The sequence below is a fragment of the Rutilus rutilus genome (assembly GCF_951802725.1).
Source record: "Rutilus rutilus genome assembly, chromosome: 12".
NCBI lineage: Eukaryota > Metazoa > Chordata > Actinopteri > Cypriniformes > Leuciscidae > Rutilus > Rutilus rutilus.
The window spans coordinates 2929186-2955322 of NC_140217.1; the positions used below are offsets into that span (position 1 = coordinate 2929186).

The 26137-nt window shown below is 38.9% G+C and overlaps 1 protein-coding gene across 2 annotated transcripts; it reads right to left on the minus strand.

Annotated features, from left to right (window-relative positions):
* Positions 1-25642, minus strand: LOC311301152 (phosphatidate phosphatase LPIN2). Of its 2 annotated transcripts, none has more exons than XM_084426060.1 (20): positions 25587-25642; positions 21472-21672; positions 20131-20226; positions 19815-20044; positions 18871-18975; positions 15500-15605; positions 13286-14003; positions 13114-13207; positions 11935-12125; positions 11106-11199; positions 10672-10741; positions 10510-10602; positions 10266-10339; positions 8360-8489; positions 7431-7579; positions 7258-7344; positions 4845-4997; positions 3245-3359; positions 3058-3161; positions 1-1211 (listed from the first exon to the last, which is right to left on the minus strand). In XM_084426060.1, the coding sequence occupies exons 2-20, from the start codon at positions 21661-21663 to the stop codon at positions 1067-1069; spliced, it is 2946 nt and encodes a 981-aa protein (XP_084282186.1). In that variant the 5' UTR covers positions 21664-21672; positions 25587-25642; the 3' UTR covers positions 1-1066. The 2 variants fall into 2 exon arrangements, with proteins under 2 accessions (XP_084282186.1, XP_084282187.1); XM_084426061.1 differs by lacking the exon at positions 25587-25642 and adding an exon at positions 22583-22608.
* Between the last annotated feature and the right edge of the window lie 495 nt (positions 25643-26137).

The following is a 26137-nucleotide window of genomic DNA, read 5'->3' on the forward strand; positions in this document are numbered from 1 at the left end:
TATCCTTCATCTTTTACTGATTTTATTTATTTTTTTATTTTGAATCACACCAGAAAAAAAAAAACTACAACAACCTTTACCAAGTAAAAGTTCCCATTTGACAAAAATATTTTTGACGAGGTCGTGGACAAGAACCGGATAAAAATAAGTTTAGGAAACCGAACATAAATAAATATATTTGGGCCAGCCAGTTAGTATCAACACACACAATATCAATAATATCAATTAAACAAACTTTTGGTTGATGTTTCACTCTTTATAACCAGAGTTCAAAGTTTGCATTCATCCCTTGTATAGTTTTTGTGTCACAGAACTCAGAATGTCAAAGGAGTGTCTCCATGCTGAACTATACCTGAGGATTTAAGGCTCAAGTGAGGGTTACTTTGGAAAACACCACTAACTATATTCCTGAAAGTCCAGACAAGTGAAGTGTCAAGTGTCACTCAGTGTTTTTATTGTTTCAAAGTTCTTTTAAATACAATAAATGTAAAGTCAAATACATATAGATTGTCTTTGCTCAATTTGAATGCTGAAAATAAATAGAAATACAATTTAGTTGTATAAAGTATTTGCTGATAAAACAAATTCATACTCTTTCAGTACCCACTCAAATAAATCAATTGTGTAAAAAAAAGAAGAAGAAAAGTTAAAATATACAAATAAAAAACCCTTGAAACTGACATATAGGCCATTATTTGTCGGAGAAGTTGAAATGGACATATATTCGTGAGAATCCCAGCTCAGTGTTATAGTAATAGTGAAGGCACACAGCGGCTTTAACACAGGTTCATGCGTTTTCTTTCCATCTGTGGGGTCAAAAGAGGATTTCTGATGAAGAAGAGCTGCTCAGTGCTCAGTGTAGTGTTATAGCATTATGATTGCATACATTAGGCTGTGTTTGTGTAGACTCGCAGGCTTGTGCGTGTGTGTGTGTGTACATCTCCAGTTTAAATGCTACAGCAGGTTTCGCTGTAAATGCACAGACACATTCGGCTCTATATAAAGAAGTGTTAAGAAAGAGGTATAAGATCGGCACTGAGAGATGATTGGTGTGGAGTTAACCAGACTAGTTTAGCTCAGCGAGATCCAGCGGAGGCAACGGCTCCCTCCAGAACGAGAAATGGCTGAACTCAGGACAGTCGAAGGATGTGGTCGGATCTTTACAGAAGAAAGGGAAGAAGTGATCCACCATCTCGCTGAGATGAGAGTAGCTGAAACACACACAAAATGCCAGTCAAACTAAATTATTATTATTTTTTTAATATGTGAATATTACCAATGAAGTTAGAAGTGAGTAAATGTGTATCTGTGTGTGTGAAAACATACTAAACAGTGTTTTATTCAAAATTTTAAAATGCATAAAGTTTTCTGTGATGGGTAGGTTTAGGGTTAGTGTGTGTGTGTGTGTGTGTGATGGGTAGGTTTAGGGTTAGGGTTAGTCTGTGTGTGTGTGTGTGTGTGTGTGTGTGTGTGATGGGTAGGTTTAGGGGTCGGGCTAGTGTGTGTGCGTGTGTGTGATGGGTAGGTTTAGGGGTAGGGTTAGTGTGTGTGTGTGTGTGTGTGTGTGATGGGTAGGGTTAGTGTGTGTGTGATGGGTAGGGTTAGTGTGTGTGTGTGTGTTTGTGTGTGTGTGGTGGGTAGGGTTAGGGTTAGTGTGTGTGTGTGATGGGTAGGTTTAGGGGTCGGGCTAGTGTGTGTGTGTGTGTGTGTGTGTGTGCGTGTGCGTGTGTGATGGGTAGGTTTAGGGGTAGGGTTAGTGTGTGTGTGTGTGTGTGTGTGTGTGTGTGTGATGGGCAGGTTTAGGGGTCGGGTTAGTGTAGGTGAATAGAATATACAGTTTGTACAGTATAAAAACTATTACGCCTATGCAGGCCCGGATTAACACCGTGTAGTGCCCCTGGGTGACAACATTTGAAGTGCCCCCCCCCTTTTACAGTTTTCAGTGGTTATGAGGAGCAATATGAGAGAGAAATTTGGTGATCGTTGTTTAGGTACATTAAGCCACGTAAAGCTTTTTCACGTTAGTATAAACCCCATGAGAACCGTGTGGAGTCAACCCACACAGCCCAACCCACAACCCACGCTGCCCTGCTGAAAATGTGAAGCAGAAACGCAGCGCTTAATGTCAGATAACGTCCTTAACTTTAACCTGGACTTTTGGTTCGATTTTTTGACCGTTTTCAGTGGTTATGAGGAGCAATATGAGAGAGAAATTTGGTCATCATTGTTAAACCACGTCATGTCATATTGTCAGCATGGTACTTATGAAGTAGATTAGTGGGTCAGAGATGTGCTTTTTGAAAACTTAAGGCTTTCTTATTCATAAAACGAGTTGGATATCACATTTTTGTGTACATTTTTATTTATTTACATTAGTAGGCTAAGCTACAGGACATCGTCTTTCAAAACATGACCTGCGCGAAAGAGAAAAAAATAAATAATGCGTCATTATACCCAGCACTTCTGAAAATGCACTTCCGAATGCGTCTCTGTCCCCAGCACAGTTCAAACCAAACTGACGCCCATGAGTGAGGTTGTCGGGGTTGTCTTAATCCATTGTCGGCATCTTTCCGCTTGGATCTTGGGCTTTGGAAAGGCGAAAAAAACGACCCCTCCCTATAAACTTTTGGGGTGGCGCATCGTTTCACTATCTTGCTGAAAATCGCAATGTTTGACGGTCACGGGGGTCCTTCTCCTTAGTTACAGTTGCTGAGCTAGGATTGGACGAGGACCGTTCGAGGGCGGGGTTTTGCGAACGGTCAATTCTTTATGGATATAATTAATATTCTCTCTGTATATATTGTATCATTAACTGTCATTTTGTATCTGCATCTCTTCCAGCAAAATAATATATATACAAAACATGAAAAATATTTTAAAGTCTAGTCATTATCTTAATCACTTGGTGCCCCCCTATTGGCTGGTGCCCCAGGGCACTCGCCCAATCCCGTCTATGGATAATCCGGCCCTGCGCCTATGGAATGTCTTCACAAGTACAGCAAAACAAACGTGTGTGTGTGTGTGGGTGTGAGAGAGAGAGCGAGTGATGTAACTTACGAGGACTTGTTTCCTTTGGTCTTTTCTTGTATGAGTTCTCCTTTCGGGTTGACAGTGAATATGTGAGTTTCAGGCACACCAACCTCCTTATAAGCGTAAGCATCCTAGACACAGATGCAGAATATGGTCAGGCTCTCACATAACTCTGTGGAAATGCACGTGTTTCTAATATTGCAGAAAGCCTCACGTTAGTTCTGTTGCCGAAGGCTGCGTAGAAGGGATGTCTGATGGGACTGAACAGATCTCTGATGTCAGTGAGACAGGCGATCTTAAACACCTCCGGCTTCTTCTCAATCACCTCTCTGAGAAACACAAAGAATTACAATAACGGGTTAGTTCACCCAAAAATGAAAATTCTGTCAGTAATTACTCTCCCTCATGTTGTTCCAACCCCGTAAGACTTTCGTTCATCTTCGGAACACAAATCAAGATATTTTTGATGAATCTGAGAGCTGGCTCACTCCTCCATAGGCTTCTATGTAATTGAAACTTGTCGGCCCAGAAAAGTTAGTAAAGACATCGTTAAAATAGTCCAAGAGACTACAGTGGCTCAACCTTAAGTTCATCAAGCGACGAGAATACTTTTTGTGTGCAAAAAACCCCAAAATAACAACTTTATTCCACTATTCATTTCCTTCTGTGTTTCTCTGAGTGAGTTCACTTCACGAGTTCACACTTACATGTAATTTGAAGGGGTAAAGTTTAATGTGTATTTGGCGTGCTGTCCGGAGGGAGGGCTCCGAGCTCGGAGTTCGGCCCGAACCCAGAGTACTCCCCCCGTATGTAAGTGTTTTAGGACTAGAAGCGTGGAGAAGGGGTGGTGGAGGGATGCTGCAAAAACTGTCAATGAAATGAGGTGAGACTGCGGAGTATATATGCACCTCTTACCATTGATTGCTGAGTGCTCTCCACTTGTGTTAATTATCTGAACGTGCTCCTCCCGAACCTTGTTAATAAAACATCATGTAGTGTAACAGCGCAGCGCTTCTGGAGTTGTACGTCAGAATGTAGGCTCACTATTGGCCAGTATCACACACATGACCAGCGTCGGCCAATAGTGAGCCTCCGTTCATGAAAATGAATAGTTGAATAAAGTCGTTATTTTGGGGGGTTTTGCGCACAAAAAGTATTCTCGTCGCTTGCTAAACTTAAGGTTGAGCCACTGTAGTCACCTGGACTATTTTAACGATGTCTTTACTAACTTTTCTGGGCCGGCAAGTTTCAATTACATAGAAGCCTATGGAGGAGTGAGACAGCTCTCAGATTTCATCAATAATATCTTGATTTGTGTTCCGAAGATGAACGAAAGTCTTACGGGGTTGGAACAACATGAGGGAGAGTAATTGCTGACAGAATTTTCATTTTTGGGTGAACTAACCCTTTAACAGTAGTTTCAGCTCTAGTAGCGTCTATGCAGAGATCAGAAAAGTGGACTTTAAGGGTCTGGCTACATTAGACTACAATAAAGTCACCATGAAATAATGTATGGAATATTGCAGTATTTATTGATGCACATCATTAATGTTCCTCGCAATCTTGAATCAGAATAACTTCCTCTTCTCTTCTCTGATGACGAGGGCGGGGCAACCTGTCACTCACATAAGATCAACCAATAGCAAACCACAACCATCCAATCAATTCCTCACAGACAAAATCAAGCCCCGCCCACATTTGTTCTTGTTTCAGAAGCGTTTCACTCACATATACGTCACAATAGAGAAAAGACGAGCGCAACTTCTGTTTCATGGAGACTTTAGCAGTAACACAGCTGGTTTCTATGTGCTCACCTGTGTAAGGCTGAAAACAGGCTGCTGGGAGCCAGTAGCACAGGTCCTTTGGGCAGGACAGTTCCTCTATCATTGACCCACTGTAAGTAACCCTTAGTGATGTCTGCCATGCCTATAGCTCGAGCCGAACAGTACAGGAACTTATAACCATTCCTGCAAGAGAAGAACCAAATCAGAAATGATTGGTAAATACACCAGCGTTCAGAAGATTGGTGTCGGCAAGAGTTTTAAATGTCTCTTCTGCTCACTAAGGCTGTATTTATTTGATGAAAAATACAGTAAAAACAGTTAAATATTATTACAATGTAAAACAGCTGTTTTCTATGTGAATATATAGCTAAATGTAATTTATTCCTGTGATCAAAGCTGAATTTTGTCACATGATCCTTCAGAAATCATTCTAATATGATGATTTGCTGCTCAAGAAACATTTATGATTATTATCAATGTTGAGAACAATTGCGTTTTTTTTTTTTCAGGATTCTTTGATTAATAAAAAGTAAAATAGAAAGTAAAATCAAAATAAAATTTTTTTTCTAACTTTAGAATTGTCTTTACTGTCACTTTATTAATTTAATGCATCCTTGCTGAATAAAAGTACTAATTGGGCTGTTAATATATCAATTACAGAAATAAATGCATGCATTTCACACAATATATTCAAAAACAGCTGAACAGGTCAGACCAGAACGGCAGTGTTTTTAAAACGGTTCATGCTCATGGAACAACAATGAAAGTGGGATGTGATATTGCAAAGCCTGCCTATTGCATGAGGGACTTCGTCAGCAAATATAGTTCTGTCATGACAACTCTCGGAGTGTTTGGTATGGTAATGGTTATGACAATGTTGATGTTTTGTCTCGTTTTGATATTATTGCTGCTGCTTCTGATCAAGTATGGATACTTGCTACTGCTAATACATACATGACACGCTGCTGTGAGCAAGACATGCTGTTGCTGGTGTACAATACATGTGTGATGGGTAGGTTTAGGGGTTGGGCTAGTGTGTGTGTGTGTGTGTGTGATGGGTAAGTTTAGGGGTCAGGCTAGTGTGTGTGTGTGTGTGATGGATAGGTTTAGGGGTCAGGCTAGTGTGTGTGTGTGATGGGTAGGTTTAGGGGTCGGGCTAGTGTGTGTGTGTGTGTGTGTGATGGGTAAGTTTAGGGGTCAGGCTAGTGTGTGTGTGTGTGTGTGTGTATGATGGGTAGGTTTAGGGGTCGGGCTAGTGTGTGTGTGTGTGTGTGTGTGTGTGTGTGTGTGTGTGTGTGTGTGTGTGATGGGTAGGTTTAGGGGTCGGGCTAGTGTGTGTGTGTGTGTGTGTGTGTGATGGGTAAGTTTAGGGGTCGGGCTAGTGTGTGTGTGTGTGTGTGTGATGGGTAAGTTTAGGGGTCGGGCTAGTGTGTGTGTATGTGTGTGTGATGGGTAAGTTTAGGGGTCGGGCTAGTGTGTGTGTGTGATGGGTAAGTTTAGGGGTCGGGCTAGTGTGTGTGTGTGTGTGTGTGTGTGTGAAGGGTAGGTTTAGGGGTCTGGCTAGTGTGTGTGTGTGTGTGTGTGTGTGTGTGTGATGGGTAGGTTTAGGGGTAGGGTTAGTGTGTGTGTGTGTGTGTGTGTGTGTGTATGTGTGTACCGTCATGTTTAACTTTTACACAAGTTGACAGTTCCCTGATGTCTTTATAAGCCAGATGTGACATGTTTTGGTCAGTAGTGTTCAGTGCTCGTCTGTGCTCAACCACAGAACAGTTTACAGGCTTTGCTCTAACTTTTGCCATTGTGTTAGAACTGGTTACTCTGTTGTCGCTTGCGAAACCAAATGGCGGCTCCGTGTGTGTAAACGTGCAGATTAAGGGCCGGTAATATAATAATAATAATATCCCCTTCCAACATCAGAAGGAGAGTGAAATCTGATCGGCTTTAATTTTGACATGCTTACAGAGAAAGGCTCACCAAAACAAAGTTACTGGGTTTCACTTTTCACGTTTTCTGGGTTGGTAGAAGCACCGGGGACCCGATTATAGCACTTACACACGGGAAAAGTCAGATTTTCTTGATATGTCCCCTTTAAAGGCTGAGCATCGAGCTCATTGGCTACTGATACAGCGAGAACCAATCAGCTGTGCCCTATAGAGAATGATGTGAGATTGAGTTTGGCAGATTGAGTTAAGGATCTATCAGCCGGCGCTATCTAGAGTTTCATGACAGAACTTTGTATATATGCAATTAATTGCAATTAATATAATTCATTAAATGGCATGCCCTTATTTTTATTAACACCTTTAAAATATTTGCATTGCTGCTGCTTTAAACAGTTTCTGTATCTATCAAAACTATTATAAAAATCGCACATGATTACAGTGATCCACAAATGTTTGATCAAAATCAGAAACTTGTGATTTGAACCTTGTGTGTTTCTTACTCATGTATTTTGTGATACAGTTTAGCGATGCCATGATGAGTCCAGTCTTTCCCCAGCTGAGGTAAAATGTGACCCAGAGCATCCGACCTGATACGTGAGAAAGGTGAACAGCTGTTAGTATGATGTCCCACATAGTAACTTGAAATGAGGCTCCGACAAACACACAGACTCACTTAGTGATGGTGCCATCGATGTCTGAGATGATGATTTTGTCATCATAGTTCCACAGGTAAATGGCGGCTTCGCAGCGGCAGGTGCCCTGATACTGCGTGGTCACACTGAACACAACGTTATTGGCCCCTTCACGCAGATTTAGACTCTCCTGCCACACACAATAAAAGAAATAAAATCTCAAATTCACACAAGTTACACAGATTACACGTCTAGTTTATTAAAGAGGCCATATTATGTCCTTTTATAAAGTCTTGATTTTGATTGGGCTCCACTAGAGTCAGCTTTCATGCTTAAGTGTTCAAAACCCACATTATTTTCCCCATTGTTTCATCTCCTCTCTTCCCAGTCTGTCAGTAACGCTCTGTTTACTTCCTGTCTCTATGAAGCCCCTCCTCCTGAAGAGCACACTGTGCTCTGATTGGTCAGCTCGATCAGCGTGTTGTGATTGGTCGAGCGCTTCGAGTGTGTTTGGGAAATGTCCCGCCCCTTACCATAACCGCCAGTTTAACACACTACTAACTAACTCAACCAGGCCCCGCCCCGTTATTCTGCGAATTAATTATTTAAATGAGGAATATTGTGACGTGTTCGTTCCCGGAAGAAACTCAAGACTAGGAGTTCAGAAACAGTACTATAGAGAATAACTCCCTTTGCTAGGACTTTTTTTTCATGCTCAAACATTACACACTAAAGAAAGATGATGAAAGATCATCTAAAGAGAGATTACTGTAATACAGTCATGAAAATTAATATCAATGGTATTATCTGCATGCAAAATAGCATTTCCTATTTCTTTCTTTTGATTCTGTGGTGCAATGTTTCAGTTTATTTCCAAGTTGTAGAAAGTCCAGTTGCTCCTTACTAAACTCCACCACACAAACGTCCGGTACAGATTGAACGATGATGACATTGTTAGATGTGCTCTTACGATCTGTTCTGAGGTCAGCCGGAGGGATTTGCGATACATCTGACTGATGCACTGCGCCGTGTTCATCATCTCACTGCTCTTCATCATGGACACAGAACCATCCTCATCGCTCGAGAGTTCAACAGAACTCCTGTGCACATACAAATAACAAATAGGGGTAACAATATATCGTGTCACAATATATCGCGATACAAAAATGCAACAATATATATCGTGGATAGTGACCATGTTGGTATTGTGTATAGTTCATCCAAAATAAAAAGTACTGTGTGAGAGTTTTAGCGTCAGAACTATGTAGTAGACTACTATAGTAAACTACTATATATAATGTTGAATATAATGTATAATAATGCAATGGGGGAAAATTTGGGTCCTGATAATGCCAAATGTCTGATGTTACCAGTAAAAAGTGGCCTACATTATTTTAAATATATCTAGTCAGTGACAGTACAAGCATATTCGTCTAAAATAATTCTGTATTTTCAGCTTCAGAATCAGGAATATTTTTATTCTTGTGTCTCTATTGTCCTGTGTATCAGCAAGTCCAAGCCTATTCATTTACACCCACAATGTAAAACCAAATTTAGCATTTTAATCAACAGTACATTTTTTGTTAACCTTTTACCATATGTCTTGGACTATCGCAATAATATCGTATCTTGAGTTCAGTATCATGATATGTATCGAATCGTGACATGTGGGTATCGTTACACCCCTAATAACTAAACAAACAAAAAACACCAATTCTTGACTTTACTGTCAAAGATGAAATAAGCAATGCACATTTCCATCAGTCAGCCAATAGTGCAGATAACACTGAGTTTCAACACGTTTAACTGAAGAAAGAGCCAGAATGTCAAAGGTTAAGCGCTCTCTGAACAGAAGAGGAAGCACATTTATCTGATCGTACCAAACTTACTTACAAAATTGTGCAATGTTATACAACCGGTTGCATGAACAACTCGCTGTGATGTTCAATTTAAAGGCGTTTTCATTTGTATTTGTCCTGGATTTCTTGGCCTTTATACTGACAACTGTTGGTGTGGATGCATGAAGTTTGGATATTAACTTCTGTCGCTTTTGTTTTGTTCCTTTGCATCCTTTTTTGTCTAATATGACACACGTAAACAAGACATTTTCAATGCATTATTGGTGGCTTGTGCTGGTGCATGGCTTACCAAACTAATTATTTTATTCTCAATTATTTGCGTCAAATTTTGTAATGAGGAAAAAAATACTGAGTCCATATTTAATATTCTGCATGCATGCAAACACACGTCTTACGTCAAGTCAAGTCAGGTCAAGTCATTTTCATTTATATAGCGCTTTTAACAATGTAGATTGTCTCAAAGCAGCTTTACAGAGATAAATGTATAATTTAACGTAAGATTGTTTTGGCTTTATAGCGGTTCTTTAATAAAGTTATTTTCCGGCTAAAGTTAGTTTTGATTGATTCGCTTCCGTCGCAACGATCATTTGTTTTTAAATTAGGGGCCGCCAAGACGACACCATTCTCTCTACACAGACTTTAAACGCGAACCTGTGAGAAACGCTGATGGCGTTCAGATGCGCATTAAGAACGGGTTCTATAGTTATGTGCGTTTGAATATATGTGTGCAGGTTTGGAATTCCCTACAAACCAAACCTAAACAAATTACTGGTGTTTCCTTATAGTTTTGATTCAGAATTTTATTTTATTTTATCAATTCGGGGTAGATACGCAAATTGAGTTTCCCCGACGACGCGTTATCTGTAGAGTGGGAAAGGGATCCTCCATAGGGAGAGACTAGTTGGCACTTCAGCACTGCGTTGACACCGGGTTCAGGCGAAGGTCCTTCATCAGATCTGGAAACGGCCTGGATCCGGCAGGCTGCGGGAAAACCTTGGGATAAACAAAGACACTAACTTCAGTGAAGAGGGTCCAGCGACAGCGGCAGATGCTTCAAGCTGATTCCCTCCTGAGTCGGGCTTTGCGTTTCCCTAAAATAAATGTGCAATGCAGCATTAGAGATATTCAGGCACGGTCAGCAGATATTGTACTCATAAAGGGAATTTGCACAATCACATCAGGGTTATAAACATCATTTCTTTACTGTTAGATTCTGTTAGTTCAATGAAATGGACTGAATGAAAATGAAATCAGTTTTTACCGCGATATTGTTCAAATCTTTCCTCCTCCAGGAGAACCACCAGCGGCCTGACTTCTTTGGCATCTTATCTTTGACTAGTTGCTCAATGGTGCTCTACGACAACAGAAAAGTCATTATCCCTGAATGATTAATCGTTTAAGCGCTGATCAAGGACCAGCCTACCTTTGGTAACGTCTTCTGGAAAGCTTGAACCGACAGAATCATTGGAGCAGCAACAGCCCAGTTATAATACCTGAAACAAATCAAACACAAAGTACAACAAAAACCCTATTAATGTTATCAAACTGCAGACCAAAATAAAACAAACATCTGATTGGGCCATGTCTACATACATAAAACTGCAAATATAGATGACTTCACCTTGATTTAATTAAATGTTAATGCACCAAGTTAGTAACCAACCAACAGTTAGGCTTTCTTAAAAAAATTGTTAGTGTATTAAAACAAAAATTTCATCCCTGAAACACACAGATTCTTTCTGCTAAATTAATGAGCATTACTCATGCTAACTATATCTTGTAAAGCTGCTTTGAAACAATATGTATTGTGAAAAGTGCTATACCAAAAACTTGAATTGAATTGAAAATGTAGCGAACTTTGAGTTGATGCAGATGACCAGGTTTGGGTCTTCAATTATTCCAGGGTTGTTGACGAAGTCTTGATACTTGACGAGATGCTCTGTAAACTTCTCTGCAACAAATGCACACAAAAAAAAAAAAGTTAAAAAACACATTTGACCATTTTTTCTGTCACTGAAAATAAAATGCTGCATAAAACACCAAAATCACAGCCAATCAAAATGCATTTAAAGTTTAATACACGGCTATTTGAAGCAGCGATAATTTTAATAACAGTGATTTAAAAACAATGATATAGATCACAAAACAACTTTGCATAAATATATAAAAGACATGTTTTTACTAATAAAAATAATACACCCAAATAATATTATATTTTATTTTATCTATTATTATTGTTAGTAGTAGTAGTAGTAATATAATCAATAAATATTATATTTGTAATGCTGCAGTGCAACAATTATTTAGTTATTGTGTCAAAAAGCAGAAATAAACCAATCAAATACAATAAAATTTATATTTTTTTATTAATATATTTAGCTATTTTTATTATTAATAATAATGATCATAATAATACTTGATAAATATAGAATTTTTACAGTTTTTTTTATGTTTTACTGTCGAAAAGCAGAAATAAAACAAAATATACAATTATTTTATTTATTTTATTTTGGATTTATTATTATTTTTGCTAATAATAATAATGATATACTCAATGAATATTATATTTTCATTGTATTTACAGAATACATGTGAAGTTTAACATACGGTTATTTGAAGCAGGAGTTTGGACCAATGAGATCTCCCAGTGGGCGGAGCTACATGTCTGTCCCGCTCTGTACTGTACCTTTACTGATCTGACTGATGTCTCCTCTCCCGCACAGAGACATGGTGACGTCCAGCGCGTCGGTGGTGGAGTCGGACAGATACTCGGTGCCGCTGTCTGCGTTGGTGCTGCCCAGAGACTGAGGGGAAAGCTGACCCGAGGGAGGAGACGGGTCCGACGGGTCCGACGGATGGGACGACGACTCCGCCTCGCTGAAAACACAGAGGAGTTTAAGAAAGGACACACCTACTCTTTCTCCACTTTTAAAATGATCATCAAGTCATCACCGACACAGACCGAACCATCGAAGACAGTGATCTGTCCACAAAACTCACATTAAAAGTGGATCAATATGGCTTTTTCTTAAAGTGGACCCCCAATATTGAAAATTGGTCCTCTTTGCACAGAGCAATTCTGCTGTTATTATTATTAATATTGGTAATAATATGGTAACACTTTATTTTACAGTGTCCTTGTTACATATACTTACTATAGTAATAACAGTAAATTATGCATAATTACATGCAACTATCCCTCAGCCAAATCCTAATCCTAACCCTATAGTAAGTACATGTAGTTCATTAATATTACTCAGTACTTAAATATAGAATTACACTGTAACAATGACAACTTAAAATAAAATGTAATAATATTAATAATACTTGATGAATATTGAATTTTTATTGTTGTAGTCTCTCATTAAGTTGTGTCAAAAAGCAGAAATAAAACAAAATATACATTTTGTATTTTATTTGGGATTTATTATTATTTTATTTAATAATAATAATAATAATAATAATATTAATAATATCCTCAATGAATATTATATTTGTATGTCGTAATACAGCAATCATTAACTTATTGTGTCAAAAAGCAGAAATAAAACAAATAAAAAATATTTTATTTTGGTTTATGTTTATTGATATTTTGCTATTACAATTAATAATAATACTATACTCAATCTATGTTTTAATAGTTTTAGTCTAATTTAGGTATTGTGTCAAAAAGCAGAACTAAAACAATAAAATAAAACAAAATTGTTTTATTTTATTTTGGATTTATTACTATTTTTGCCAATAACAGAAAAAAAACTTGATGAATATAATTATTATAATAAAACAAATAAAATAAAAGCATTACATTTTATTTTGGTTTATTTATAACAATTCGGTAATGCATATCGGTAACTGAACTTCTAACCTCTTGGGGAAATAGAGCGCAGCGACTTCAGGGTTAAGGCTCAAGAGGTCGTCTAGATAGATATCAGACGGTCCCAGATGTTGACTCCGCTTCACTAGGAGGAACACATACAGGTCAGACGTTTCACACCGATTTCAAGCACAGAATAAGTCCAGATAATGTAATCCACTACCTTTCCTCTTGTCCTGAGAGTCTGAGGCTTTAGAGGACGACTCGAGAGCCGTCTGATCCTCTGATTGGACGATGGACTCTGTCACTCTAGCGTTGTCAGCGTCCTGATTGGCCATTGAAGTCTCTAATCCCGCCCCCTCCTCTGAGTCTCCCGCCCGGAGAGTCAGTTTTTCCGCAGAGCTTTGGTGTTTTGGTAAATCCGTGATTGAGTTTATTTCAGTTTCTGCTTCTAAAACCTTTGATTCAGTCTCACTGAACGTGACATGGGTTATGGTTTGGATTTTGGAGACGACCGAGATGTTATTCTCATCATCACAGGTCTCTTGGCTTTCTATGTCAGCATCTGAACTCCCTGCATTGTTGACAGCATTGGTCCCGTGGATTGTATTAGCAGAGCTAGTTATATCATACGTCTTAGTATCACTGTCTGTGCTGCTAACAGTTTCAGCTGTTGAGTCTCTAATCTGGCTGTTTTCCAGTGTGGTCGAGTCGTCGTCTGCGGGTTGAAAGGTCACTACATGCGTTTCGGTGACCTTAATGGATGAGGAAACCACTTGGTCATGGCTGGTCGTACCAATCTGAGGTTCTGGTCTCACCACAGTCACAACAGAGTCAGTGTTGTCACTGTCGAAGGATGCTTGTCGATGGATGGTACGAAAGTGGGAGTGGTCAGTGGGTGTAATCAGCGAATCAGATTCATCCCTCCCTGCCTGACACACCTACACACACACAGATGAACAATCAATCATCTCAGAAAGTGTTATAACAGCCTTACAACCTACAGTCAAACCAAAATGTATTCAGACACCTTCAGCATTTCTCACATTATCACAGTTTACTTGCGATAGTTTAGAGCAGTGGTTCTCAATCCTGGTCCTGGGGACCCACAGCTCTGCACATTTTATATGTCTCCTTTATCTGACACACCCAGTTCAGTTCATTAGAGCTCTTTCCTAACGAGATGATGATCTGAATCAGGTGTGTTAAATGAGGGAGACATACAAACTGTGCAGAGCTGTGGGTCCCCAGGACCAGGATTGAGAACCACTGGTTTAGAGAATGGTAATAAAATATGACAATTTCACAGGTTTTGTCCGTCCTTCTGTTAGACTCTCACTGATGAATTATGTTGAATGTCTGTCAGCTGTTAAATTTAACTACACAATTAGATAATACCAGTTTAGCTCAACCAATCACCAAGCAATGCTTCATTGTGTTCAGTCTGTGTGTAAAAAGAGCATTAGCAATTAAAGAAAACACACTTCAGCAAAACATGATCAGCTCAAAGTGTCTGAATCATTTTTGGTCCCAAATATGTATAATGTTACTGGTAGTCACTGTATGAAGACTTTTTGGGTATAATATGTCACAGATGACTTTATTTTGCTCTCCTCACTGGTTAACTTCAAATTCAAGGACCTTTCAAGAACTTTCCAGGTCCAATATCCTCAAATTCAAGGACTTAATGTGGGGACACATTTCAAGTGAGAGCAAGGTTACATCGTGTTACCTTGTAAGATACATTGTTACAGTTTCTTTTGTGTCAAACACAACTATGCAAAATAAACTTTTTTTGGCCATATGACAGAGATCAGATATTCTAGATTATATTTGTCGTATTTCTGATTTGCATAAAACTGAAGAATATTCGGTACATCCTATACTGTATTCTAAAATGATCTGATATTAACTTCTGCATGAAACGTTGAGGTACCATCGTTGTAGTTTGGTGCGAAAGCACTTAACGGGAAACACTTAACGTAGCGCGAAAATGCGCGTAACTAAAGTAAATCAAGTAAGCTAGTATGCTCTGGCATAGGCCACGAATTGTTGGCGAAATAACACATTAGCGGACTTGAGGGAATAATATGGAATTTTTTCCAGAAAACTTCTCGCACAAAATAAATTCAAGCACTTTTAAGGACCTGTATCTATGCATGTTTGTTTTCCAAAACTTTCCAGGGCCTTGAATTTTTTCTTTTTCAAATTCACAAACTTTCAAGGATTTCAAGGACCCGTGGGAACCCTGAGTGAACTATAGAGTCCTGCACCCACTAGTAAAAAATATATCAAAAATCATATCTGGTGTCTGAGTAATGTTTGGTTTGACTGTAGTAGCTCACTTGGCTTCGAAACATTCTGACATTTTGAAGCGGCGTAATCTGCGCTGAAAGCCTGAGGCGTGCAGTAGTTTAATGCAGCACGGTGATGCTACCTTTGGAAAAGCGCCCCAGTTCCACTGCATCTGAGGACCCAAAGACTCCTGCGGCTTGCACAGCTCAGAATCACTCTTAGGAGAGGAGGGCCGACTGTAGAACACACTACACACACACACACACACACACAACAGAGAAACTCATGATACCAACAGAGGAAGTTAAAACATGGTGAATACATCATCTGAAGATGTTTGAGGATCAGGGCTTGACATCAACACCCGCCAACCGAGCAAATGCGGGTGTATTTCAGCAGTGGTGTGTGAGGCAGTCACTCATACTAGTCTTTTAATAAGACATCTGAAATAATAAACTTAGTGCAATGTAGTGTCGAAAATATAGATTGTTCGATGCATATCGATACTGAAATATCTGAAACGCTTCCTATACTAATTTTCCGCAGAATAGACGCACGATACCAGCTGCGCTCTCCGACAGCGAGAGACACACAAACCCCGCCTCCACTCACTCACTCGCTTCATTTGCTCCGGATGAATATTATTGGGGTTACAAGGCTTGAATTTCAGCGTATGAGATTTGATTGAGCGTATCGTGCATAATTTTAGTCATTCCCACCAATATTTTGGTATATAAAACCACCTCTCAGGACTAAATTTAGATATTATCCACTGCTTATTGCTCTTAAACAGTCAAATACACACTAAATAATGTCAAAATGCCGGTTTTGGCGAGTATTCACAGTCAGTTATGTTTTAAGTGAATGTAAACAGTTGAGAAAGAAAACGCATGTGTGACAGTATAATGGATCCATGTGTCAGGTCTTAAAGTGACAGCAGCCTAATAAACCTGCTGCCAAATTCTGAGATAATATTAAAATATCTATACAGTAGTTTTTTTCCCCTTGGTATCGATGTCAAAATTGTGGGCAGTGAAAATGCTGAGTGGCTGGTAACTTTGGAAAACCATTAGCCACAGTGGCTGGTAACTTTGGAAAACCATTAGCCACAGTGACTGGTAACTTTGGAAAACCATTAGCCACAGTGGCTGGTAACTTTGGAAAACCATTAGCCACAGTGACTGGTAACTTTGGAAAACCATTAGCCACAGTGGCTGGTAACTTTGGAAAACCATTAGCCACAGTGACTGGTAACTTTGGAAAACCATTAGCCACAGTGGCTGGTAACTTTGGAAAACCATTAGCCACAGTGACTGGTAACTTTGGAAAACCATTAGCCACAGTGACTGGTAACTTTGGAAAACCATTAGCCACAGTGACTGGTAACTTTGGAAAACCACTAGCCACAGTGACTGGTAACTTTGGAAAACCATTAGCCACAGTGACTGGTAACTTTGGAAAACCATTAGCCACAGTGGCTGGTAACTTTGGAAAACCATTAGCCACAGTGACTGGTAACTTTGGAAAACCATTAGCCACAGTGGCTGGTAACTTTGGAAAACCATTAGCCACAGTGGCTGGTAACTTTGGAAAACCACTAGCCACAGTGACTGTTAACTTTGGAAAACCATTAGCCACAGTGGCTGGTAACTTTGGAAAACCACTAGCCACAGTGACTGGTAACTTTGGAAAACCATTAGCCACAGTGACTGGTAACTTTGGAAAACCATTAGCCACAGTGACTGGTAACTTTGGAAAACCACTAGCCACAGTGACGGGTAACTTTGGAAAACCATTAGCCACAGTGACTGGTAACTTTGGAAAACCATTAGCCACAGTGACTGGTAACTTTGGAAAACCATTAGCCACAGTGGCTGGTAACTTTGGAAAACCATTAGCCACAGTGGCTGGTAACTTTGGAAAACCACTAGCCACAGTGACTGTTAACTTTGGAAAACCATTAGCCACAGTGGCTGGTAACTTTGGAAAACCACTAGCCACAGTGACTGGTAACTTTGGAAAACCATTAGCCACAGTGACTGGTAACTTTGGAAAACCACTAGCCACAGTGACGGGTAACTTTGGAAAACCATTAGCCACAGTGACTGGTAACTTTGGAAAACCATTAGCCACAGTGGCTGGTAACTTTGGAAAACCATTAGCCACCAGTGACTGTTAACTTTGGAAAACCACAAGCCACAGTGACTGTTAACTTTGGAAAACCACTAGCCACAGTGACTGGTAACTTTGGAAAACCACTAGCCACAGTGACGGGTAACTTTGGAAAACCATTAGCCACAGTGACTGGTAACTTTGGAAAACCATTAGCCACAGTGGCTGGTAACTTTGGAAAACCATTAGCCACCAGTGACTGTTAAAGGCAGGGTAGGTAGAAATGGTCTAAAAATTCTATTTTTCAAATTTGTTTAAACTTTATGTACATATCAATACATAATTAAAATGTAAGTACTCTGAAAAAGAAAGTATCAAAATCGAGTGTCTGTAGACCTCTCACGACTGTTTTAAAGACATCTCATTATTTCCATTCACTCCACCCCCTCATTTCTGTGCTTCTTCCAAAGCCACATCCCCAAAACACATGAACGCGCGACTCCGACCGCTGAGCTAGAGGACGCATTATTTACCTGAGACAAGCGGAGGGGAAGGGGCATTTTTTTGCCTGGTTTGCCTTCACTAACTGCATATGCCGGTACTGTAAATTTAGATTGCTCTTTCTCTGCCATTGTTTTGGTATTCCTAGGTTCAGTGCCTTCTTCTTCTTCTTCGATAGATTTTATTGGCAGCTTGCAAACATAGTGCATTACCGCCATCTACTGGACGGAGGTGTGATCAGGTTCCGTGCCTCTCGCACTCCTCAAATCAAACGGTCGCGCGCAAGTGGGCAGGTGCTGTGTGGCAAAAGGGTGGTTGCCATGGTTGCGAGAGAGTGACAGTCGCCTAAGCTAATCCTTTGATTCGTCCCGAATCGAAATAATGAGCTGTGTTTAATACAGATTAAACGGTCTAGAGTCACTTGATTTTTATACTCTTTTTTTCAGAGTTCTTACATTTTAATTATGTATTGATATATATAGAAAGTTTTAACAAATTTGGATCTTTAATTTTTAATAAATCCTACCTACCCTGCCTTTAACTTTGGAAAACCACAAGCCACAGTGACTGTTAACTTTGGAAAACCATTAGCCACCAGTGACTGTTAACTTTGGAAAACCACAAGCCACAGTGACTGTTAACTTTGGAAAACCATTAGCCACAGTGACTGGTAACTTCGGAAAACCACTAGCCACAGTGACTGGTAACCTTGGAAAACCATTAGCCACAGTGACTGGTAACTTTGGAAAACCATTAGCCACAGTGACTGGTAACTTTGGAAAACCGCTAGCCACAGTGACTGGTAACTTTGGAAAACCATTAGCCACAGTGATTGGTAACTTTGGAAAACCATTAGCCACAGTGACTGGTGAGCAAAAACGGTTAAGGATTTGTCAGTACCTCTCATTAACAGAACACTCTCCCTCAGAGTGAGGATGAACGTCTCTCGGAGCTCCACACGAGTCCTCGTACGGTTCCTCTGACAGCGAGAAGTATATCGACTTACTGTAGTGTAGAGAGTAAAAACACAAAACATTTGTAACACCGTTTGTTGCACCGTAACTCCACCATTTGCTCTTAAAGTCACCATAAATCAAAACTGACAATTCTTTTTGTTTTTATGGAATATTGCAGCATGCATTATAAATGATTAATACGTGCACATCATTATTAAAATAACTTCCTCTCCCTCTTGCAGGATTCCTTTTCTTCTCTGATGACGAGGGCGGGGCAACCTGTCACTCACATGAGATCAGCCAATAGCAAACCACAACCGTCCAATCAATTCCTCACAGACAAAATCAAGCCCCGCCCACATTTGTTTTTGTTCCAGAAGCGTTTCACTCGGATATTCGTCCCAATAGAGAAGTAAAGATGAGCACAACCTGTTTAATGCCGACTTTAAGCCAGAACACAGTAGGTCTCAAGCTCTTAGAAAAGTAATGCGTGATGTTTAGTTTATCCTTAATGATCCAATAACTTGAAATACATTGAAACACGATACTACTTAATCATCAATAACAAAATAGGTATTTTCATATGTAAACAACATTCAAAAAGGATCAATAAATAAATATTGATACAAACAAAACACAAGAAATTACCTTAATTTATTATGATTAATTTACCAATGTAACAGTACTTTCTTAAGTACACTAATAAAGTGCCTCCATTAAGAGTTTAAGTTTAATTAGTGCATAAGTTGTAATGTAGGGCCACTTTACGTTAAAACTAGCGTATGCACAGCTGGTGCAACTAGAGCTTCGTGAAATAACCAGCCACCAATCTTCTTTCTGACAGAAGCTGGAAAAGATCATGTACAATAAGCTGAGTAAACATCTAACCTGGCCGCCAAAAGTGACTCGTCCTTGAGGAAATCCTGGTCTAGACTTTCTCCTTTCTCGTCCGAGGAGGACCTGTCGTCCTCACGCTGATGATTGTCCGAACGAGCACGTTTACGCCGGCGCTTTTTCCGTCGACTGGAGGAAGACGTGACGGAAGACTCGGTCGTCTCGGACACCTCTGGAACGTCAGTGGGGATCGGAGAAGTGCAGAGGTGAGCGGGAACCCTCGTCTGACACGGACACGGAGAGAGAATCGTGAAAACCACAGCAGAACATTAGACGAGAGAGGTTAGTGAACTCAGTCATCTGGACAAACCTCAAAATCCTCGTTCTCCTCCACGAAGAACGCCTCTCCATTGTCTCCCAGCTTCATATGCAGGCTCACAGGCTCCCCGTTGATCTCGATATCCACCTGTGGATGGACGAATACAGCGGTTACGTCACGTGACCTGAACCGGAGGAAAACTTAGGAATATGGATTCTGGGAACCAACCAATTAATGAGCGAAGTAAGGTTTTCTTCTCTCGTTTGAAATAAAATGATGTAGACATACTTAAGCCTCATTCATTATCCATGAGCTCATTAACATATGAATGCTATGCAGAGGTAATTTACATACTGAAGTCTTAAAGGTACAGATGCAAAAAAAAGAAAAAAAAAAGCATGTTTGATTCTAATGGTTATGGTATAATGGAGTGGAAATGGTCATTAAAAACTTTGTGCAAGAAGCTTTGGCACACTATAAAAAATGCTGCAAGGTGTAAAATGCAAGGAAAAAAGAATATTGCTGAATGCAATTATACATGGCAATAAATGTCATGAAAAGCTGAAAATATGTCTGCAATTAAATTAATTTAAAAAATGGTTAATTTAAATTAAGTTTATTAATTAGATTAAAAATGAAGGTAAACGAAATTCCACTGTTGAATGAAAATATAACTGGCATTAAATATGCTGTAAAAAATAAATAAAATAAATAAATGAGTTTAATTTCAATTTAAATGAAATGCCACTGCTTTTACATTAAAATATGACCATCATTACTGTCTAGCAAAATTAAAATAATAATAATTATGATAGTAGAACTTCTGGGTAGTTAATTTCACTATTTTTGACACATTTATGAAATCGCTTGAAAACTATTTTGTGCTAACATGAATGTTTTTCATTTCATAATGATAAAAATCTTTAGTTTATTTTAGATTTAATTGTTATAATTGCCCGTTACTATATTCATAAAGTCAAATGGAATGGAAAAATACCAAATTTTGAACATTTTAAAATTGATGTTAAAATATATTTAGAAACAATATCCAAAAGTAAAACCCTAAAAGCTAGGAAAACTACACAGCTGTTTGACAGGTACAGGTGCTTTCTGTAAAATGCCTTTCTTTTCTTTTTTTTGCTTTCTTCTTTACCCCTGACATGTATGGTTATATGTACGTAAATTATGTTTTGTTCTTGTTAAAATGCAACAAAAAAAAACTATTTCGTGCTAACAAGATGTTCTCTGCTGTTAAAGTCCGGTTCGTTCTGAGAAAGAGGAACATTTTGTCAGACGAGCACAAGAGCTTTAACTCAACATTCAGAACACACACACAGATTCCTCTAGATCAGCACTGACATGACTGTAGATCCCTGAAGCTAACACACTCACCACTTTCTCTTTGGACCGCAGGACTCCGAGTTTCCCGAAGCGGACGTGGAACGGGGAACACTGGTAAGTGCCATCAGGCTGGCGAACCACGATCACATCGATGCCACCGGTGAGTGTGGCCGGGTTCAGGCCGCGATAAAGCTCCTTCACCGTCACAAACACCGTCTCGGCCAGCTGACCCACGTAGTTCATGGTCTGGGACTGAAGAGAACAGAAGAGAAGACACAGAGTTCATGTTCTGCTCCTTAATGTACGACTGTGACCTTTGCACACAGAGCTAAAGTCTGACAGTGCGCAACATCTCAACTTTATCATCATGACATGCTGGCAGATCTGAAGTCATGCCAACACTGAAACATCTGACACGATATGAACCGAATCATATTATTTTCAGGCCGTTTAACACACAGAATTAGTGCATGTACATTGGTGATACGTTCCTTAATCTCTTTATCGGTGGAGCAAGTTTTTATTTTAAAAAACCTGCACTGATGAATAATTCACCATTTTTATTTGATGTTGTTGACATTAAGAAACACTCGAATCTCTCTAGCTCAGAGGACGACGTCTTTGGTTAAACATCTTTCTGATCCATTTTTATCATTTCATATAAATCAAGCAACATGCTGAAGTAGCAAAACGCCAGAGGATGAGCTTGAGATGTACGAGGACAGATTCAGATTGTTTTATTTAGTGCCATGTCAGCATTCAAAGCTATTTTCATGGCAAAAATTTAATTACAAAAATACAAATATCATATCAATAAATATCAAATATCAATGGTATGAGGACAGAGACTTTCGAGCATTAGGAAAAACTCCGGCATTATAATAAGTCAGGCTTGAGAAAAATACTTTGAATAACAAACACCAAATTAGATATGACCAGACCAGACCAGACCTAATAATTAGGTCATTAATGAGTAAATAGTGAAGTGAAAGAAGTGAACAAACAGAAACACAAACTCAGTTCAGCGTCTGGATTGTGATGGCCGATGTGAAGACATTAAAAATACAGTTTCATCACAGAAAATCAGACATGAAATTCCTGAAATTAAATGAGCACAATAATTACAGAAAAATCACTCGAAACCTTTTAAAACAGACCTGACCTGTCTTTAGCTGTGCGTTTCTGAGCAGACACAAAGAGAACTAGAACTTCTGCAAACCAGTCTGGGTTAGTGGCGGAAACCAGTGGCTGATATGAACACTGATACCACTAATCATACATCATCATAACACACATTTTAGTTATTGAATCATTTATGCAGAGGCTGACCGTACATCAAACACGCTTTGAACCCTGAACCCTAAAGCCTGACATGAAAATAATAGACAGATAAAGTAATTATACATCTTAAATTTATAGGCTTTTATGGCTCATATAGTTGTGAGATGTAAACTTGAGGAGGAAAGCAGAGGCCCAAACTAAGCAGAAATATGCAATTTGCTGCAGATGCTGATATTTATAAGATGAAATTCGGATAGCTTGTCATGTAAAAACGTAATAACAGTACAACAGAATGCTCACATTAAATAATATGATATAATATGTCTTAAGATGATATTTAAATGCTTAGTTTTAAGCATTTTTGTGGTTTTAAAACATTTAATGCAATGCAATGCAATGATGATTGAGAGATGAACAAATAAACCTTCCTCAAAAGCCTGATTTTATATATATATATATATATTTTTTATGATGAATAATCAAATAAACCAAAGTTGCTTAAATCTAGTACGTGTTCATCTGGAAATATTACTAACAATATCGTTTACTTGATCAAATCAGGTCAGATTTGACAGCAGAAAGACGTGAAGCTCGAGCTGAAGGAGGACGTTTGTACAGATAAAAAGGCTTTTACTTGATAAAAATGATGAACTATCAATCGGACGACAGAAGGACTGGAGGAGATCGTGTGCGACAGGTTTATCAGATCATTCAGAGGCCTTAGAAATATTAAATACGATAGAATAGGCTTTACCGAGTTAAAAATTGCTAAATGAAAATCTGTTTTAATGCGGAAAGACTTCGAGGGAATTATAAATCAGCATTAACCTGCTGTGCACAACCACTTCTCACACACACAGAGGACAGTCTTCTGCTCTGACGGCCCACGAAGAGCACATACCCAGATGGACCGATGATGATGATGATGAAGGCCTGTAAAGCCGGGAACCCTCCACCCTTCAGCCATCGAGGAGTACAAACCTCCTTCATCCTACAGATGCGTTCAACACTAACTATCTGGATAGATCCTCCACACACAGGATGGTGTGCAGAGCTTATTTTACTTAAATTCAAGCCCTTTATTCTGTCTCTCTCTGTGAACCGTGTGTGTGTGGAACGAACAAAGAAGGTAATACTGGTGGTTCTGAGAGAGACCCAGTACATTCAAGCGCTCACACACACACAACACAACACATCCCACCCAAACACACACACACACACACAACATCTACACAACATCTGTCACTCACTTCTGAAATCACACACACGGTGACCCTGCTGCACATACAGCATTAAAAACTATTATTTCAACATTAACACCAGCTAAACATGAAAACAGCACACACACACACACACACACAGAGCATGAAAGCCATGCCAGCAGTTTGTAATGGGCTCAGCCGTTCTTTTCATCTGCTATTGTGTGTGTTTGAGAGAGAGAGAGAGAGAGAGAGAGAGAGAGAGAGAGACCTGCCTAATTCTGTCAGACAACGCAATATACAGACTGATGTGAACATTCATCCATTCAACATCACATAAATCTTGACGATGCCTCGACTCGAGCCTGATAAACTGATGCTGAAGCTCAGGTGAGTGACTGTCAATCTTCATGATCTCGAAACAGAGCATACCTCGAAATCTGTGTGCGTTCAGTACATGTGTGTACATCGTGGCGGCCTTGACTAAACTTTACAAGCTCATCCATGTAGAAAAATAGAAATGTCATTAAAACTTTAGTTTTGAAAATATTTAGGCCAGAAATGTTAACAACTGTTAGATGCCTGGGACAGTATGCATGGCAAAAATATCACAAACAAGAAAGTAAATTTATACATAGGTGAGGCATAATTTATATTTGTGTAAGTAATTAAGCATAACATTAGGTCAAGATGAGATACATAAGTTCTGTCCAAATGTTTGACTGATTTACACTACCATCAAAAGATTTTTTAACACTTTTGATAGAATCTCTTTTGCTCACCAAGGCTGCATGTATTTGATGGAAAAACAGTAATATTGTGAAATATTATTACAATGTAAAACAGCTGTTTTCTATGTGAATATATATAGTAAAGTGTGATTTATTCCTGTGATCAAAGCTGAATTTTCAGCATCATTACTCCAGTCTTCAGTGTCACATGATCCTTCAGAAATCACTCTAATATGATGATAAATTTGATGCTCAAGAAACATTTATGATTATTGAAATAAATGTCTTTACTGTCATTTTTGATCAATTTAATGCATCCTTGCTGTATAAAAGTACTTAATTTTGTTTAAAAATAAAATCCATCAGCTATCTGAGAGATCCGTCGTGGCGAGTTTATCGCAAGTCAAGACAAATCTAAACGTTTAAAAGAAAACTAGCAGCAAAGCATCATGTTTGAGCACGACTGTAAATGAATAATGTAATCCTGTTGCAGTTTAACAGTAGGATACACTACGTCGCACTGAAACATGAGAAGAAACCATGTTTATCCCCTTATTTTAGGCGTTTAACATGATTAAACGGATTCTGTAACACTCAAATGACTTCCAGAATTAAGAGATCAATAATTTCAGATCAATAAATCCGTTGTTTTGTAAGACTCCGTGTCCACTGTCGAGCATCAAACTCAAACAATTTACTAATTGTTCTTACAATTCGCATATAAAGTCGTCTTTACAACATTTCCTGACTTTATGTTTCTATAAATAAACACTAAAGCTTAATGTAACAATCCAGGGACTGTAAAAACATCTGATGTTGTTACAATCTTCAATGAACGAAAACACAGCGTCGCCGTTTATAAACACAACACACTCATTTTATATGACGAAAACTGATAAACGAACACATTTAACAACAATAACATGTGAAATGAAGTTAATTTGACCGCTCTTACCTCTAAACACAACAGCGATTCATTAGAAACTTCCTGCACTCTAACGCCCACGTCAGCACGTCAATCAAATGACATCCAATGACAGGCTGGGACTCGTCTCAGGACACGCCCCCTGTTGACGTGGAGTTGTGTTCAGCTCCTCAAGTGTCAGTGAAGAACCGCTAGAGGGAGCGTGTGTAATGTTTATTTATTATTTCCTTTTTTTGCGTTTATTTCAATGTTTATATGATGTATACGATTTATAATAATAATAATAATAATAATTCTCAAAATAATTATTCACAAAACGAGTTTTTTGTTGTTGACATTTTCCAAAGAGTGTCACTCTCATTCTTAAAGGGATAGTTCACCCAAAAATAAAATTCTGTCATCATTTACCCAAGTTGTAACAAAAACAAGTTTCTTTGTTCTGTTGAACACACAAAAAATATATATTTTTGAAGAATGTTTGTAATCAAACGGTTTCTGGTCTCCATTGACTTTATACTTTAGAAAGTCAATACGACCAGAAAGAGTTTGATAACCAACATTCTTCAAAAATATCTTTATCT

What these genes read in the sequence shown, in the direction of transcription:
- LOC311301152 (XM_084426060.1), bottom strand. Translation starts at nt 21,663, where the DNA reads ATGAACTACGTGGGTCAGCTGGCCGAGACGGTGTTTGTGACGGTGAAG. An exon ending in TGCGGTCCAAAGAGAAAGTG is followed by an intron (nt 20,227 to 21,471) that starts GTGAGTGTGTTA and finishes GTCCATCCACAG; the next exon opens with GTGGATATCGAGATCAACGG. An exon ending in CATCAGTCAGATCAGTAAAG is followed by an intron (nt 11,200 to 11,934) that starts GTACAGTACAGA and finishes CATTTGTTGCAG; the next exon opens with AGAAGTTTACAGAGCATCTC.